Source organism: the organism of the source record quoted next, unplaced genomic scaffold, assembly GCF_019419815.1.
Source record: "Pyrus x bretschneideri cultivar Hongxiangsu unplaced genomic scaffold, Pyrus_bretschneideri_v1 Contig2, whole genome shotgun sequence".
Lineage (NCBI taxonomy): Eukaryota > Viridiplantae > Streptophyta > Magnoliopsida > Rosales > Rosaceae > Pyrus > Pyrus x bretschneideri.
The window spans coordinates 13,532,294-13,550,485 of NW_025999501.1; the positions used below are offsets into that span (position 1 = coordinate 13,532,294).

General features: G+C 39.5%; 3 protein-coding genes across 3 annotated transcripts; all 3 read left to right on the top strand.

Annotated features, from left to right (window-relative positions):
- Positions 1–1,242: 1,242 nt before the first annotated feature.
- On the top strand, positions 1,243–3,045 carry LOC103930916 (probable E3 ubiquitin-protein ligase RHC2A). Its single transcript, XM_048583640.1, has one exon. It carries the CDS (start codon positions 1,407–1,409, stop codon positions 2,472–2,474), a length of 1,068 nt encoding a protein of 355 aa, XP_048439597.1. The 5' UTR covers positions 1,243–1,406; the 3' UTR covers positions 2,475–3,045.
- A 1,207-nt stretch (positions 3,046–4,252) lies between these two features.
- On the top strand, positions 4,253–5,291 carry LOC103930917. Its single transcript, XM_009340317.3, has 2 exons — positions 4,253–4,722; positions 4,855–5,291. The coding sequence occupies exons 1-2, from the start codon at positions 4,484–4,486 to the stop codon at positions 4,994–4,996; spliced, it is 381 nt and encodes a 126-aa protein (XP_009338592.2). The 5' UTR covers positions 4,253–4,483; the 3' UTR covers positions 4,997–5,291.
- Positions 5,292–10,908: 5,617 nt separating this feature from the next.
- On the top strand, positions 10,909–14,511 carry LOC125476609 (amino acid transporter AVT1D-like). Its single transcript, XM_048582881.1, has 11 exons — positions 10,909–11,114; positions 11,841–12,133; positions 12,307–12,521; positions 12,644–12,667; positions 12,780–12,960; positions 13,081–13,300; positions 13,397–13,532; positions 13,643–13,808; positions 14,096–14,139; positions 14,247–14,309; positions 14,413–14,511. Exons 1-11 carry the CDS (start codon positions 10,909–10,911, stop codon positions 14,509–14,511), a joined length of 1,647 nt encoding a protein of 548 aa, XP_048438838.1.
- Positions 14,512–18,192: the final 3,681 nt, after the last annotated feature.

An 18,192-nucleotide genomic window follows, 5' to 3' on the forward strand; every position in this document is an offset into this window, starting at 1 on the left:
ATATCCGAGTAATTTTCCCCACTTCGAATATTATTACTAGCTTGTGCCAAAGCATCTCTCCACGTACTAAACGATTGGCTAAGTAATTTCCAACGACTGGACATCGATTCTTTGGTTCTTTGCCCACCAATTTTCTCAAGAAAATTTGTATGAATAAGACTCCACATTTCTCGCAACTGCATCTCATTACCCGTAAGCGAACTATGAGTAACTTCAACCCAGCTAGTACACAACGCAACATCTTCAATAAGCGACCAATTCGTACCTGCACCAGTGGTCATTTTGTTGAAAAAAAATGGATTCAAACTTTGAGACAAAGAAAGGAATGTGATTGAAAGTAGTTGAGAAAATATGAAATTGTTGTGAAGGTAGATGATAATGAGAAGGTATTTATAGAAAAGTAAAAACAATTTTTTTTACAATTTTTTTCAGATTTTTCAGATATTTTTTTGATTTTTTTTGAATTTTTTACAATTTTTTTTAAATTTTTATTCAATTAATTAATCTCTGCCGTTGGATATAAAAAAATTTGAATTCCAACGCTCCAGATTGTGCCACGTGTCACAACGGTAACTTTTCAGATTTTTAAAACTATTTTTTCATTTATTTTTTAATTTTTAAAGCATTTTAATATCCACCGTTGATCTCAGATCGAACGGTGGATATTAAATCTGACAGTTTGAATTTTTTTTACCGTTGAGATCTAACGGTCCACATTAAGTGACCGTTAGGATCTAACGTACCGTGGGAAGCCACGTGGCTTCCCAACGGTAACAGACAAACTTTTTTTTTTTTCTGATTAACGTGTCAGGACGCGCCCCCACGCGCGGGTGGGGTGCACGCGCCTGACACAAAAAAAATAAAATATTACGCTGACGCCATCCTGGCGTCAGCCTTGCGTCACTCCCACCTCGGGCTCAAGGGCTGGCAATCCCTCACGGGCCTGGCCCTCGGGCCTCCCCCGTCCCCCGGCCTGCGTCACGCTGGACGCCGTCCACCGGCCCTCGGGCCTTTGTTCTGGAGCCGGTCCCCCGAGCTAAATGCAACGGTGGGAGTGCTCTAAATGATTTCATTTCATTTCATCGCTTTGGCGAATGTACAGCGTAACTACCACGCTTTATCGTACAACGCGCTACCCTTCGCTTTGCCCACTTCAAAACCTTTTTATTCTCATTTTTCACCCTCCTCTCTCTCTACATCTCTCTCTCTCCTCTTTGCTCTTGGTTCACTGGGCCTCCAATCCCACTCGACGATCTGAGCTTCCGAGATTTCAATCGCATTCATCTGGGTCGCCGAGCTTCGATTACACTTCAACAAAGATTCAAACTTTACCCAATTTCGAAAACGGAAGAAAGAAAGCATCTTTCCCTCTTTCACTGCAATTTCTAGGTTTCCGATACCTTCATATGGCTTCCATGGCCGCATCGTCCTACTGGTGCTACACGTGTAACCGGTCGATTCATGTTCGGGTTCGGACCCAAGATTCGATCCTCTGCCCCGATTGCGGAGCTGGGTTTATTGAAGAGATCCCGACCCCGACCCGGTCGTCTCCGGTCCACCACCCGTTTCCCACCGCCGCGATGTTCCTTGACAGCGCCCCGGCTTCGCAGAGTCCGAGCCCGCCTATACTTCGCCGGAATCAGAGAAGTGGCCGCGATCGGTCCCCGTTTAACCCGGTCATCGTTCTCCGCGGCCCATCCGACACAGAATCCGACCCGGGAAGTTTCGAGCTGTTCTATGACGATGGAGCTGGGATGGGTCTCCGCCCGCTGCCGTCGTCGATGTCGGATATCTTGATGGGTTCGGGTTTCGACCGGTTGCTCCACCAGTTGACCCAATTGGAAAACGGTGTCGCGCGGCTCGACCACCCTCCGGCGTCCAAAGCCGCGATCGAGTCGATGCCCTTCATCAAAATCGCCGACAGCCATGTCTCGACGGAGTTGCACTGCGCCGTTTGCAAAGAGGCTTTCGAGCTCGACTCTGAAGCGCGGGAGATGCCGTGTAAGCACATCTACCACTCAGATTGTATCTTCCCATGGCTTTCGATCCGCAATTCGTGCCCGGTTTGCCGGTACCAGCTCCCCACCGATGTGAGAGGCCCGCGTGGCAGTGGCATGGCTTCGCCAGAGAACAATGGCGTGGTTGGAGAAGAGGAGACGGTGGGGTTGACTATCTGGAGATTGCCCGGTGGCGGATTCGCTGTGGGGAGGTTCACCGGAGGCAGAAGAGCCGCGGAGCGCGAGCTTCCAGTTGTTTACACCGAGATGGATGTTGGGTTCAATACGGCCGGTGCTCCTTGGAGGATTTCATGGGCTTCTAGAAGAAGGGCTAGAGAGAGTGGGGGGTTCGCTCAGGCCTTTCGCAATTTCTTCTCTTTTTTCGGCAGGCTGAGAAGCTCGAGAAGTCGGTCTGGCAATGTGTTCAGTAGACCATCACGGAGGAGGAGCCAGCGTTGGGCTTTGGAAGACAACTGATTGAGGTTTAGTGTTGTGTCATTTCGGGTTCTTCTATTTTTGATTACGTTGTGCTAATGTCCTTGTTAAGGAAGGCAAAGTTTGTACATTTGTTATTTGTTTGGTGTAAATAGCAATACATGACAGGGAATTCAAGAGTCTCTCAATTGGGGCTCCGTCGAAGAGATGTAATTTTTGAATTGGTACAGAGGGAATTAGTTTCCACCCATTTGGGGAAGAGGAAGAGGAAGAGGAAGAGGAAGAGGAGGAGGAGGAGGAGGAGGAGGAGGGTAAGTAAAGCCACAGGGTTAGAGTGGCCGGTTGGCATTGCATTCGAAAGTTAGTTAACCGAGGTACTAGGCTTTATGCTATTGTTTTTATTACTGTTAGGATTTTTGGCCCTTGCTTGTTGCAGATTTGCAGTGAATTAACCTAGAAGCTGATGGCTGTTTTTATTTTTTATTGTTGTACTTTAGCATTGTTATAGGATTGTTCTGGTTTTAGTTGAAATTGATTACTGGTTCACTTCTTGTATGCTGTTGAGTTGTATTTTTACGTTCGTGCAAGATTTGATTTGAGATGCGGTCTCTCAGTTTCGGTTGTTCTAAAATGCTCTGTATCGTTTATATTCATCCCTCGGAGCTTGTGACTAATTTCCTAACTTCTGAGATTTGTATGTTCAAATTCTTATTCCAGTTGGAAATGAGGAGATCGTAATCACTCATAAATTGCAAATCCATATAACAAACTCAATTTCAACCATTGCCACCATGATTCTAGATGACTAGGTACCAGTTCATTGAAAACCAGGAAGGATTTAGGGGTGTGAGTTTGCTCCTAATGTGTTATGTAGCATGGATTTGATGTGTTCAAGGGCTCGTTAGGTGCCTAGGCGTAATGTATTGAAGGTAGAGGTGAATGTTTTTTCATTATGAGGGGATTAGAGCATGAAGGAAACTTCGTCCCTCAAATCGTGCTATTCTGCGGGGATTGGAATCGATAAGTTTCCTTATTGAGTAATTCTTCTGCCTTCAGGTTGGACACAATGTTATCATTTCTCCTATGAACGTAGCGGTTTATCCATTCCAGTCTGAGTCCTAAACAACTTACAAAGGTAGTATTAATATCATCCTAGCTAAAGATCCTTGATGCTACCAAAGATTTCATTCCCAACCTACAAACATGAATTGGGTTACCGCTATAGGCTATAGCGAGGAGACATTTATGTGGTCTAATCTGTTTGCTTGTAAAAGAAGTATTTCTCCTTGACCATTCTTTTTTGAGCAAGTTTCTTGGTATGCAATATGCAATACCAAACCTTTATGTGTAACAACCAAGTATCTATCTCATGAGGTGGAGAACGTTTTCCGTATCAACGAGATAAGACACATGATTGTACACAACGGGTTCCACTAAAAAACCTCTGCGCTTCCATGGAATGTATAGTTGACCATGTGGACATTGGATGCTGAGCCATAGCAATGTAAGTCTCGTGCCATCGCCCTCATTGCTGAGGGTCCTGCTCATCCACAGCAATGCAGCCCCTGGCTCTTAACGTGCCACTGCCCACAGAGTGCTGCCTCTCAATCGCTGCCACAGCTTGTCGGCAAGGTTTTACTTCATTGCTTTCACAAGCCACAGAATCTCCCAACAATTCGTTTACTTCCAACCACGAGTTAGTGGACGTCGGCTCGGACTAGGCCTCCACAAGATTGAGGAAAAGGAGAAGAGTAAGGCGCCCATGGACCTCTGTTATTTTCCTTTTTCTACAGACGGTATTTGGGGGTGAGATTCGAACTCAGGAAGTCCTATGCGGATAAATGCACTTAACTTGTTTGCTTTCTATTGAATCATTGAAGTTGGCGTCAATGGCGTGGACCCAGCCTTATCTCTAAAGCCACAGATATTTTTGAGTTGTGCTGACGTTGCCCTATCCATTTAAATTTAAGCAATATCCATAGACCCTGAACCCAAACCAGAACCTTTGCTCTTCCACCCTAAGAAACTCAAATTACCAAATTATCTCCGAGATGGGATCAATGTCTTCACCTCTGACGATGATTTCTGCACAGCCGCTGAAACAGTCGGCGGCAGCGGTTGTCCGGAGCCCCTCCCTCTTCAGAATGCACTCTGAAAAGAAGAAATCGTTGACGGTGGTTGCTGCCATTGGAGATGTATCAGCTGATGGAACGCCCTACCTGATTGCCGGTGCTGCTGCTGTTGCTTTGCTTGGCACTGCATTTCCAATCCTCTTCTCCAGGAAGGACCTGTAATTACTTATGAACACCCCACTCTTGCATTTCATTGGTTTCCTTGTTTGCTAAGCATGATTCTATTTTTATGGTTATTCAAAACCCTAAATATGGAAGCTTGAATTGTGCTTGCCGTGTTGATTTTTTAGGTGTCCCGAATGCGACGGGGCAGGTTTCGTTCGGAAGGGAGGGGCAACTTTGAGAGCAAATGCAGCGAGGAAGGACGAGGCTCAGATCGTCTGTGCTCGTTGCAATGGCCTTGGCAAGCTCAACCAAGTCGACAAAAGATAGATCTCTCTAGGCCCCTTCCGTCACAACCTTCTCTGTTTTGTAACTTGAATCTCACCTGCTGTCAAAGCTTATTAACAAGATTTCTCTTCAACATTGTAGCATAAAACTTTTGGTTAATTATCACCATGCCATATACGTTGGCTGTTAGATATATAGTCCGCTTATAAAATGGATTGTTGATGTGTTCTCGATATTGTGTTGATATATCATTGTAGCCAACAAAATGTATCAACATGTTATCACTTAATGACAATATCGTACGAGAAAGGGGATTGCATCCTTCACATTTTTATTAGAGAACAAATTGTTGTTATGTTCTTAATATGGTGTTGATATCATTATAACTAACAAAACCTATAATCTATACTACCTATAAGCAAAGTGCTGATATACCCACCCCATTGTCTTGTTTCCCAATCCACTTTTTAATGAAAATTTTATTAACACATTTTTTATTTAACAAATTTTAATATCAAATTTAACCTTATGTAAAAAGACTTCAAAGGCTCTGTTACAAATTAATCCTCTTACATATTCTTTGTAGTCAAAGAACAAAACGAAGAGAAAAAAAAAAAAACTTAAAATGAGAAATGAATCAAACATCCCCATTTTGTCTCTTAATCCCTCACCCCTTTCTAACTTTGTCATCCCCCTCCATCTTCTCTCTCTTCCGTCCACCCCACCCACCCCAAATTCATTCTCTTATTTTCTCCCGACTTTTCAATCCTTAATTTTGTTCAAGAATAAATATGGCTATGAATCTTAAAGGGAATTGTTATTAGCACTCCAAAAATTTCATTCTACTCTCCGAACTTTCTATATTAGGAAAGAAAAGTACACTTATGAGGAGTGTAGAATGAGATTTTTTGAATGCCAATAACACTTCCCATCTTAAATGCATATATGATAGGGGGACAAAGCAAAACGCTCTTTGTGAATCAAAAGAGAGTGAAAAACGACATGATCCTTTATTTACAATTCAATAAAAATATTAAAAATTAAAATCATGGAAGTGAAACGACGATTTGGTCCTTTATTTACAATTCAATAATAAATATTAACAAATAAAATGACACACCCCGACTAAAGTCGAGGCATGCTGGCCGTCATCCGAAGGTGATGTAACCAAAAAGGAAAGTGAAGCATAAAAATATGGATGAATTTAAAACCAAAGCTAACGTTTATTTAATCTAAAGTAGCGAGTGCGCAGTAGTGTGAAGAACCTATAAAACACAAGTGTTCAGAGCATAGATGACATAAAAGTGTGCAGTCGAAACTAGTTAAAGTGCTTATTACACAACAGGAAAAGCTCCTATATTTATTTAGGGGTATGTCAGAATCGCCGGATATTCCTCGTACGCCACGGAGTAATCATCTAACTAGGACATGGAAGGACGAAAAACAGAAGGGTGAGTGGGCAAAAACAAAGGTTTATAAAACGCATTTATTATTTTTTGAACATACTAACCCCTCGCCATAAAACTTGTATAGTTTCGAGAAAATCATATTATGTATAAGTATGAAATCAAATGTAAATCGACAATAAATCCAGCAATACGCCAAGTCACAATATCTCAACAGTAGCAAAATAAAATCGGGTGTTCATCAACCTATGCTAACACACGATCTCATGCAGATAAGTTCCAGCATGAACATGACTGGGCGTAATCATAATATATGCTCTAGTATTACAATCACGTGAAGACTAGCTTTAGGCGCATCACATACGAGTCAGAGTTGCCTGTTGCAACCTGTACGACAAGACTGGCACCTACAATGAATCTAAAGTGAACATCCCACATCGCCCAGGGAAGTGATCCTTATATGTATATTCCCATCCCTACCTAGCACAAGGCCTTTTGGGAGCTCACTAGCTTTCGGTTCCGTAGGAACTCCGAAGTTAAGCGAGAAAGGGGCTAGAGCAATCCCATGATGGGTGACCCACTGGGAAGTTGCTCGTGAGTTTCCAAAAATAAAACCATGAGGGAATGGTAAGCCCAAAGCAGATAATATCGTGCTACGGTGGTGGAGCGGGCCCGGGAAGTGATCCGTCCGGGCCGGGATGTGACAATTGGTGTCAGAGCCTAACCCTGGTTGTGGTGTGCCAACAAGGACATCAGGCCCCTAAAGGGGGTGGATTGTGACATCCCACATCGCCCAGGGAAGTGATCCTTATATGTATATTCTCATTCCTACCTAGCACAAGGCCTTTTGAGAGCTCACTGGCTTTGGGTTCCGTAGGAACTCCGAAGTTAAGCGAGAAGGGGGCTAGAGTAATCCCATAATGGGTGACCCACTGGGAAGTTGCTCGTGAATTCCCAAAAACAAAACCGTGAGGGAATGGTAAGCCCAAAGCGAACAATATCGTGCTACGGTGGTGGAGCGGGCCCGGGAAGTGATCCGTCCCGGGCCGGGATGTGACACTGGCCCTAGCCCGGGTGAGTACTAAACCGGTGCAAGCATGTATGATGAACATGTATAATGTATGTGAACATGCCATGACCTTGTAAATCTCCCAACTTAGGTTAGTGGTCACAAGGAGTTGTGTAGTGGCCTCCAAATCTCCCAAAACCTTGTAACACAAGCTAGAAATTGACAGGGAACCTCCACCCGAGTCGGAGCTCTGAGTTGCTCCGAGTTAGAAGCGCAAAACTCGTCCATTTTAAGAGCGGTTTGTATGAATGGACTCGTGGGGATGAGAGGAGTTTAATGGTGGTGGTTTAAGGTTCGATTTGTGAAGTTTTTTTATGGTGTAAGGTTGTTGCAGAGAAGAGAGTGACGAGTGAGGGAGAGAAGAAGAAGAAGAAGAAAGAAAGAGTGTGTGTGTGTCTAATTGGGGGAGAAAATATGGGAATAAAGTTGATTGGTGGGTAAGGTAGAGCAAGTCACGGGATAGATCTTTAAAGAGAGGAGGGATAAAATTTTTACAATATAAAATGTACATAAAATCTGTAAAATCTAACTCATCCTATCTAAAACAGTGTTTCCAACACTTAATAATTAGCACAAGCGTGTTCAAATCTACCCGTTATTAATGCACTTTAACTAAATGTAACTTTTTCGTTACAACTCCGATTCAGATCTAACTCGCGCTCACGCATTCATAACAACGAGTGCTATTTAATTATGATAATGAGAAAAATAATTTAAAAGCCGAATAACTACATCCACGTCAAGTTTCACTTTTGCCAAAAAGGACATAAACATCATTTTACACACTTGGGGAGCAAATTACATGGAAAATTAAGGACGGGTCGTCACATAAAATCATGGACAATAATGTAATTTCATGCAAAAATATTAGCAATAAATTTGTGTATTAACAATAAATTCGTTACACAAATATGGAGTATATGACAAACCAAATTTGATTAGTATTACTAAAGGAAAAATTAGTATCCGGCTCCTAGTTACTAATGTCATTGATTGAAACCTTATTAGTTTTCAGATTTTGATCTAAGTTCCTAACATTAATGTAATAATGAATTTACATGTCAGTTACATAATTTTTTAAAATAAAAATTAATAATTGGTTTAGAATTTTAATACTCACACCTTTATTAAACTCCTAACTAATTTTCAATTCAAAGCATTTCCAAAATAAATAAAAAAATTAAAATAAGTTTGTACCCATTAGCTTTTTTAAAAAAATGTTTTCAATTTTTTAATCTTATATTTACCCATTCATGTAATTTTTTTCAAATTTTTAATCTGACACACCCCGACCCAGAAAGTCCACTTGGACCCTGAATCGAGCTGTGTTGGCCCACACCTGGAAGGTGACGAAGTCATAAAATGTGATAGAGTGTAGAAAAATGTGAATAAATTTGAATCTAAAAGTGTCTAAATACCAGAGTGCGCTACGAGTGGGAGCGAACCTATTTCACACGCGATGTCAGAGCATAAGTAAGGTACAGTAGTGTGAATAAGAATCATACCCTTAAAAGTAGGCACCAATACTAAGATTAGCTATATATCCTCATTGATACGAACTCAGCAGTTAAAACTTGAAGGGGTACAAAACAGAAAGTGTGAGTAAGCAGTAAAACCAAGCTTCCCAAAACTATTACCTTTCTAACAGTAATAACCCCTCACTGTAATTCCTTTATCGTTTTCTATAGGACAGTATAACATAGATACATATATCCAAACCATACTCAGAAATGACCAAAACCACGGTTTGCCATCAACTCCACCATACAATAATAAGTAGGCCAAATGAACTTAATCAATATAGAGTGATATATCAGTCAGAGTCATCTAAAATGACATGTACAACTTATCCATATCTCATCAATCATGGCTAGCATATAAGTCGGAGTCACCTATAGTGACCTGTACGACTTATCCATATCTCATCAATCATGGCTAGCCAATAGCTCAATAAGTATACCTGCACACGAGTCGGAATCACCTAAAGTGGTCTGTACGACAAGACTGGGTGTAAATAAATACGCTCAAGTGCTACGATCACGTGAAGACTGGGCGAATAATCGCGGGTCACCTACGAGTCGGAACCACCTAAAGTGGTCTGTACGATAAGACTGTGCACCTACCTTGGATCCAAGGTGAGCGTAAGGTGCGGGAGGTGAACATCACGTGAAGGATTGTGCCTTGGCCACGGGCGGGAGCACTAACACCGGGGTGCAGGTTTATGAGCTCTCAATGCATCTCAATATAACATATGCAACTCATGGTAACCAGTACGACAATCTCACATCGCCCAGGGGAGTGATCCTTATATGTATATTCCCATCCCTACCTAGCACGAGGCCTTTTGGGAGCTCACTGGCTTCGGGTTCCGTAGGTACTCCGAAGTTAAGTGAGAAGGGGGCTTGAGCAATCCCATGATGGGTGACCCACTGGGAAGTTGCTCGTGAGTTCCCAAAAATAAAACCGTGAGGGAATGGTAAGCCCAAAACAGACAATATCGTGCTACGGTGGTGAAGCGGGCCCGGGAAGTGGTCCCGCCCGGGCCGGGACGTGACATAATCTTAAAATTTACTCGTTCTTAAATATACCAATTTGTTATATGTAAAATGTACCAATATATTTTTTTTATATAAAATCTATTCAATTTTTTTTTTCTAATCCATTTTTAAACTTATATGGACACATTCTTTTTTCTTTGATCATGTTATGTTTAATCAGACAAATTTACTAATGTTATTAAGGCTAATACGTTTTTTTATTTATTTTTGTATTTATTTTTTTATTTTGAAGAATGTACCCATGTTTTGGTAGAATAATTTTTTTGGTTAATTTTGATGAATGTACCCATGTTTACACACACACAATAGTATATTTATATTTTAATTTTTTTAATCCCACAAATTATGGTTTTTATTTAAAATATCATTAATATAAACAACTATAAATTTTAATTTTTAATTTAAAAAATTAGTAACATACATATAAATAAATTATCACATTAATTTCAAGAACTTTGATAAAAAATTAAAAAACAACAAAGTTTTAGTCAAAGAATATTCATAACCAGAGACCGGATCCAAAATCTTCCATTACCAAAACACAGCCTGAGGTTCGGAACGAGAGTCCAGCTGAAAGAACGAGAGCGAAATAATCGACCGACTCGCGTACGTCTTGATTCACGAAAGAGTCTAATAGCCACACACACACATACAGCAACATGCACGCTGTCATCTCCTAAAACGTCTAAAACGTAGGACTCATACGTAGATGGTGAAACCAAATTCCCATCTGACACAACCAGTTAAGTGCTAATCTTCTTCTTCTTCCTTTCTTTTATTCTGCTCTAATCCTGATTAGGTTTTCTAATTTTCTTAGTCCGTGACGAAAAGACCAAGAAGCTCGTAAACATTGTGTCTTAATTAAAATTTTAATTGTGCTTGATTAAGGGTAATCACGGACGAAAGAGTGCTTGATATATCATGATGAGTGGGACGAAGATGGACGAGGATCTCGGTCCCGATCGCGGGGACGATCACTTTCACACCGAGGATGAAGAAAACCAGGCACACCGGGGGTGTGAGCAGTATGAAACCGACTCCGAATCCGATATCATCAGAGTTCCCACACCAAACTTATCACAGAACTCCATTGACATTAATACTAATGCATGGCCTCAAAGCTACAGGTAATTCCTTCACAGATTATAACATGATTAATAACATTTTTGAAGATTTTTATGCTGTGAAATTGTAAAATTATATCACGAATTCAGATGTGAATTAATTTATCAACAAGCTTTTAGTTTAGTGTATTTTTTAATATCAGATGAGTTCTAGGTATGGATCGCTTCTTCTTGATTAAATAAGAAAATAATTATTGATTCATGACCAGTATTTTACTATATTTGGTTAGTTTGTGACTAAATTTTAGAATTAAGAAATGTTTAAGGATAGAATTAATTATTGACGGGAACAAAACTATTAGGATTTTTTTTTTTTACCAGGGATATTAGAGAGGGGAATTTCAAACATTTTAACGACTTGTGTTACAAGGCGCACTTGCAAAATAAATAGGAATTTTGGATTCAAGGTCATGACCGTAAGATGACAAATAAAAGGTCTTCGGAATTTACTCTAGTAGCTAGTGAGAAAAGATGAGACAATGAGTTAGGATTACAATTGAATTTACGTTCAATTCCTTTCAATTTAACAAAGAAAATAGAGCCTAATAATAGATAGTTTAATGGAAAACGTAATAGCATGGATTGATCTCACTCGTTAATGAAAATTTGTTGTATCGTCAAATAAAAGTTACAAAAGAAAAACTACCAACAAATGAAGGTACCAACAATTTTTCTGAGGGCTTTTCACATGTAAACTCTTGATAACAATTCGTTATTGCATCTGCGCAGGCAATCGATCGATATGTACACAAGTGTGACACCACCTTCCTTCGTGTTTTTACGAGCTTCTAGTATTACATCTAATTTCTCTATCCTTGACAAGAGGCACTCAATATCATCTGATTCTGATTCCAGTTCTACTAGATTACTAATCTCTCAAAATTGGTTAGACAAAGAACTTCCTCCCTCACCTTCCCAAGCTGCCAAACTTTACTCTTCCTACGTCTCAAAATGCTCCTCCCTGAATGAGTTGCCACCACCGCAAGAGCGATGCTGTTCTTTTTCTCAGGCTGTAATCAATGGTAATAACTATCAAACTTCATGCTAATTTAGATGAGAAATTCCATATTTTGCAACTGCATTCTAGCCCAGTTGGTTAGGAGTATTTATACCAATATCCTGTGTTCAACGCCACTCTACACTACCGCTTGTATTAAAAAGAAAAATGAACTTTTCTTATTTGTCATTTATGAAGGAATCAATGTGCTTTGTGGGATAGGGCTCCTTACAACCCCATATGCTATTAGGGAAGGAGGGTGGTTGAGCCTTATACTGCTTGCACTTTTTGGTGTCATCTGTTGCTATACTGGAATTTTATTGAAGAGGTGCTTAGAAAGCTGTCCAGGACTCCGAACCTACCCGGATATTGGCCAGGCAGCGTTCGGGTCAGCTGGCCGCTTTTTCCTATCTGTAAGTCCAACTTTGCAATGAATGCTTATTTTGTCAGATTGTGAATTACAACCAAGCCTTCTTTTCTATGTTTGAAGTTTGAACATTGAAGCAAAACTAACACTAGGGTTCTGGTCATGCAGATAATATTGTATCTAGAACTATATGTAAGTGCACCTCTGTGGCTTTTGAACTGTTCTCCATTTTATTAAAAGATGAGATATATTATTCCTTCTTACAATATTATGCATTAGAGGGTGATTATTTGTGTTCTAGTAGGCTGCTTGTGTAGAGTTTTTGACTATGATGAGTGATAACTTGGCATCAGCATTCCCAAACACACATATGACATTTGCTGGTATCCATCTGGATTGCCACCAAATCTTTGCCATCACATCAACCCTTGTAATTCTTCCAACAGTATGGCTTCAAAACCTTAGTTTGCTCTCTTACCTCTCAGGTTTCATGTTCTCATCACTTATCCGATAATTTCTTTTAAACTTATTTTGTAATTTTCTTTATGTTTTTGGACGTCTAATTAAACCCTAGAAAAAATGTACAATTGAACCAATGTTTTCAGTTGGAGGAGTAGTTGCTTCAATCTTGGTTGCCCTTTGCTTGCTGTGGGTGGGTGTGGTGAACCAAGTTGGATTTCATCACAAAGGATCAGCCCTACACCTTGCAGATATCTCTGTCACAATTGGAATATATGGTTTCGGCTTCGCTGGCCATTCGGTTTTCCCTAATATCTACACATCGATGAGGGAACCATCGCAATTTTCAGCAGTTCTAATAACCAGGTGACCACATTGGCGTAATTTTTAAGACTTGACATTTTATTTTTCAAGGTTTCAAAAATGCGTGACATAGTAATTTATATTTATCTCGTGCTGCAGTATTACTTTTTGCTTCTTCATATACACTGGCGTAGCAGTATGTGGCTTTATGATGTTTGGAGACTCAACCCACTCTCAGTTCACTCTAAACATGCCCAAACAATTTGTTGCTTCTAAAATTTCAGTGTGGACAACAGTATGGTTCAAGAAACTTGGTTCCCTTTCATATATGAATCCCAATTATCGAATTATGCCCTAGTTTCGAAATACATTTTCACTATGTCATTTTTTTTCTCGATTATACAGGTTGTGATCCCAATGACAAAGTATGCCTTGACGATGACACCAGTGGCCTTGAGTTTGGAGGAACTCTTTCCCGATGCTTGGATGGGATCTCACTTAGTTTCGATCTTCGTTCGAACACTTCTAGTTCTATCAACTTTGGTTGTGGCAATGAATTTTCCATACTTTGGTAAGTTGTTGGACTGTGAATATCAACTACTAACAAAATTAATCTTGTTGAGTTTTAATTGACAATCGAGTGACATAGCATATCAAACTGTATAATAGCATTTCCTTTTAAAATAGGGTGGTTCTATCCATATATCCATTTTTACCACTCACACACCTCTCTCAATTTCTGGCGGTCGGATGGGATGATCGACGAAGATCAATGAACAAAAATTAATAAGAGTGTGTAAAAAGGTGTGTGAAAAGCACTACCCTTAATATAAATTCATTTTGTGAATTGGAATGCAGGCTCTGTGATGGCATTGATTGGATCCTTTGTAGCAATGCTAGTGGTGAGTATCTTCTTTCTTATATATGCGCATAAGTCATAACCCTAGAGTATTACATGCAGTTTATCGACGAGTTAAATTAATTTACTTTTTCTTTTGTTCCTTTTCAGGCTGTTGTCTTCCCATGCATGTGTTATCTCAAGCTACACAGAGGTAGATTAACTAAGTTGCAGGTAATTAAGAAGCAAGCCATCATTGTAATTAGTTGCAATTTAAATACTGGAAGTCTTCTGTAATAAAAGGGTTTTCACAATGTTTTCTTGTTCTAATTTTCAGATTGCAACTTGCATTATGATTATCAGTGTGGGGGCGGTGTGCTCTATTATTGGAACTTATTCTGCAATTTCAAGAATAGCTGAGCAAATTGTGGAGTGAAATAGAAGGAAGCAATTTAAAGAAATATTTCTTCCTAAGTTAAAAGTCTAATACTGAAAGGGCTTCACTACACGATAGCTAGTTGAGAGAACGATTACGTGTCATTCCTTTATTGGTTTGTTCGACAATGTAATACAAACTGTTGTACTTCATTAAGACTTATTATAAATAGTTAAAATAAGAGAGAAATTTTATTATAACCCAGACGTTCTCAGTTATAATGGTATCTCAAACAAAGCTTAAATACTGACATTCTAATTGTAGATATATTTTTTTTCCCAATCTTCCCGTGCAAATAGCTTTATTCTACGCATGAAATTAACTTGGTCCCTTACCTGCTCAATAATGGGATTCCTATTCCTGATTTCAATTTTCTGATTCACGAGCCATACAGGACGCAGGAGCAATTAATTTGGAGAATTGGAGACTAATCATGCAAGAAACAACAGGAGTCCTGTTCCTGCCCTCGAACAATTCAGCATAACATTTGCAACCGCCCTGAACGTTATGTATATATTATTCACAATGTACACTGGTTGTCTATTGGATTTCGCAATTTAGTTTCAACACACGAGCGCCTAAATTTTATCTCTTTTATAACTTAGTTACGTATTTAAGTCAATGTTACTTTAAGATAATGGTGAAGCTTGCAAGGCTGTAATCGGAGAAAATATCTCATAAAACATGTTTAGTTTTGTCTCGCTTGTCACAAAGTGAGTGTACATAACTGTTATAGGCAAATTTTTCTTCTCCTGCAAGCAATCAGTACGATTGTGTTGCTGGTCACAAAGAGAAATACAAAATGTGATAAATAATTTTTTTCTCTGGCAAGCATACTAGTTTCCTTTGTTTAAGATAGTTGCTAAATTTTTTATCATCATTTCGAACATGGCGGAGCCATGAATTGTCAGAGGGGAGGGCGAAATATAAAAGGGTAGATGCTTCCACCTTCTTTTTATCGCACTCCATAAAAACACATTTAGTTGAGAAAACTCGTCAAAAACTTTCACAACCTTGCCCATTTCTCCACATTTGGAATACAATTCAATCAATGCATAACCCACAAACATATTCAAAGCAACATTGTCATGTTTCTTCACAAACCCATGTATTATTTTTTCATATGTGAGTGCCTTAACCTCGCACATGCCTTCAGAGCAATGAGAATGGTGAAATTATCTAGCTTTTTATCATTGCCTCTTGACTCAAACATCATTTATGGAAGAGATACAAGGTATCTTCCCCTCGATTCTTTCTACAGTAGCTCCTTGCAGGTATTACCTAGTGACTCGTATAATTTATGAGTATGCCTACTGGGCTCTATTCCCTCACTCAACATTGCATTAAAATACCTCTTGGCTGTTATATACCAACTATGGCGCATATGGCCTTAAATAGAGCGTCATAGGATTTGAAACTTGTCTTCACACCCAATTCCTCCATATTATCAAACAACTTAACATACTATTGAATAATGACAACCTTACCGTAGCCCTCCGTAACGATGTCGTTCTATGTTTTTTTTTTATCCCAGAACTAAATGACCCCGTTTTGACCTGGCTATTTTAGAAAAAATAAAACACAAAAGAATTACCTAAGCATAAAACACATAAACAACAAAGTAGGACATCAGATTTTAGTAGCAATTCAGAGGACCATAAGGGTGAAATCCTTACTCTCAATGGCAATTTTCGACGACCAAGGGGGCGGCCGCTCTTGACACGACCCGATCCCAATATCCCTCAATTACTTGGATGGGCACGTGCTGGCCAACACCCGAGGGTAACGAAGGTGTCGGCCAGCACATGCCCATCCGGGTCATTGAGAGATATCGGGATCGGGGCGTGTCAGCCCTTCCTTGTCCCCATGTAGCTTTGCCCATGATTTAGAAGCCACTAAGATGTGTCATATCGTTTGAATTCAAACATCACCTATTGGGGTAAAGAAGGGCATATGCCTGTACTTATAAGTAGTTGGGCTACTCCATATATTACCAATTGGTTTTATGGTGGAATCTCAACTTTCTTCATCATCTCTTGGCTTCCTCAAGACTATTATTTGAGACATTCACCTCTTAGCTTCCCAATTTTTTAGCGGGTGAATTGTCATTTGACCCTTTGAATAATTGCTCCAGTTGAAATTGACCCCCTGAACTATTTGAATAAACCAATTGACCCCTTGTCAGTAGATTTCATCAACTATTTCGTCAAATTCAAAGGAAAATTAGTCTTTCCTTCATCAATTCTTACTTATCAACTATAACCAACAATGTAATCATAACATGTGAAAACAAAATAATGTGTAATGACAATGTGACATGGTCTGTTATGTAAACGCTTGGTTTTTTATGTTTTCTCATTATGCTATATATAATTTTGAATTATTTTGTGCCCATGATCAAAATTTTATCAGTGGTTATAGCTGACAAGTAATAATTAATGATGCAATGACTAATTTGCCCTTGAAATTGATGGAATTGATTCCGCAATCTAACATCAAGGGGTTAATTGAATAGTTTTAAATAGTTCAAAGGGTTAATTTACCCAAAAAAAATAGTTTAGAAGGTCAATTTGAACTGAGGTAATAGTTTAAGGGATCAAACCACAATTTACCTTTTTTTAACACCCGATTTATCCACTTTTGGAGAGGCAAACTTCATTGTTGATGGTCCTGTCAACTATGGGCATTCTATTGATTCTGGTTATGTTTGATTTCATTCTTGTCTTGCCCCTGTTAGGCAAGCTTTATTGCTTGACTTCTCTTGTACTGGCTGTGCCTCGAGGCATTGTAGTGGTTTAATGAAAATGCCACATGGCATTTGAACCCATTACATGTAAGTCCTTAGGTTATAGTGGGCTACAGTGCCCCATACAAAACTTAAGTAATTGATTTTTCTTATCCTAAGTCTTATGAAGGTTATCCATCTGGTGAAAATTATCCCACCTCACTCGCATGATAGATGAAATAAAAAAACCAAAAATTATAGTCCACCAATGTATAACTTCTTGGCTCTACTCTTGCACCTTGGGTTGGGCTGGATTTATGTTCTTTTTCCAAATTAATGATACCAAACCCCAAATTCAAATCTGAAGGATAAATTATAAGTTAGGATGGAATTGATCATCCAATCAGCTTGAATTCCAACCCTAATAGAAAGAGAAAAATTACGCTCATCTTTCTTGAAATTTCTTACAAACATCGAGCGCACACGAATCATAGTCATCCCATCAGGTGTTGGTCAAACTCATCCCATCACCCGTTTATGCCAAGTTGCTAACCACACTCGTTCAATCATAATAACCATATGAATGAGTAGTAAACTTTCAGTATTTTTCTTATACAAGCGATAATTGGGAAGGGATAAACTCAACTCGAGACTTCAGGTGCAACGGGTAAATACTCATAACAAACTCACCTTCAATCTCCTTCTGTCGGCTTGGTGGCCAATCAGATGTGGATTTTCTAAAATGAGCCATTGAAACTTGAAAGGGTAAAGAGCATAACAAAGTCCATTAACATCAAAGCTGTTAGGATTGTACATTAGTGATAAGTATATAACAAACGACAGCCAACAAGATGGTTTTGGTTAACACCTTCCTTCTCTACTCTTGCCTTGATCGGTAAGCATCAACGGTAGGAGGTTGAAATCTACCAAGCAAATATGCCACTTACGCCCCATTT

What these genes read in the sequence shown, in the direction of transcription:
- LOC103930917 (XM_009340317.3), top strand. Translation starts at nt 4,484, where the DNA reads ATGGGATCAATGTCTTCACCTCTGACGATGATTTCTGCACAGCCGCTG. An exon ending in CTCTTCTCCAGGAAGGACCT is followed by an intron (nt 4,723 to 4,854) that starts GTAATTACTTAT and finishes TTGATTTTTTAG; the next exon opens with GTGTCCCGAATGCGACGGGG.
- LOC125476609 (XM_048582881.1), top strand. Translation starts at nt 10,909, where the DNA reads ATGATGAGTGGGACGAAGATGGACGAGGATCTCGGTCCCGATCGCGGG. An exon ending in CTGGCCGCTTTTTCCTATCT is followed by an intron (nt 12,522 to 12,643) that starts GTAAGTCCAACT and finishes CTGGTCATGCAG; the next exon opens with ATAATATTGTATCTAGAACT. An exon ending in AATGAATTTTCCATACTTTG is followed by an intron (nt 13,809 to 14,095) that starts GTAAGTTGTTGG and finishes ATTGGAATGCAG; the next exon opens with GCTCTGTGATGGCATTGATT.
- LOC103930916 (XM_048583640.1), top strand. Translation starts at nt 1,407, where the DNA reads ATGGCTTCCATGGCCGCATCGTCCTACTGGTGCTACACGTGTAACCGG.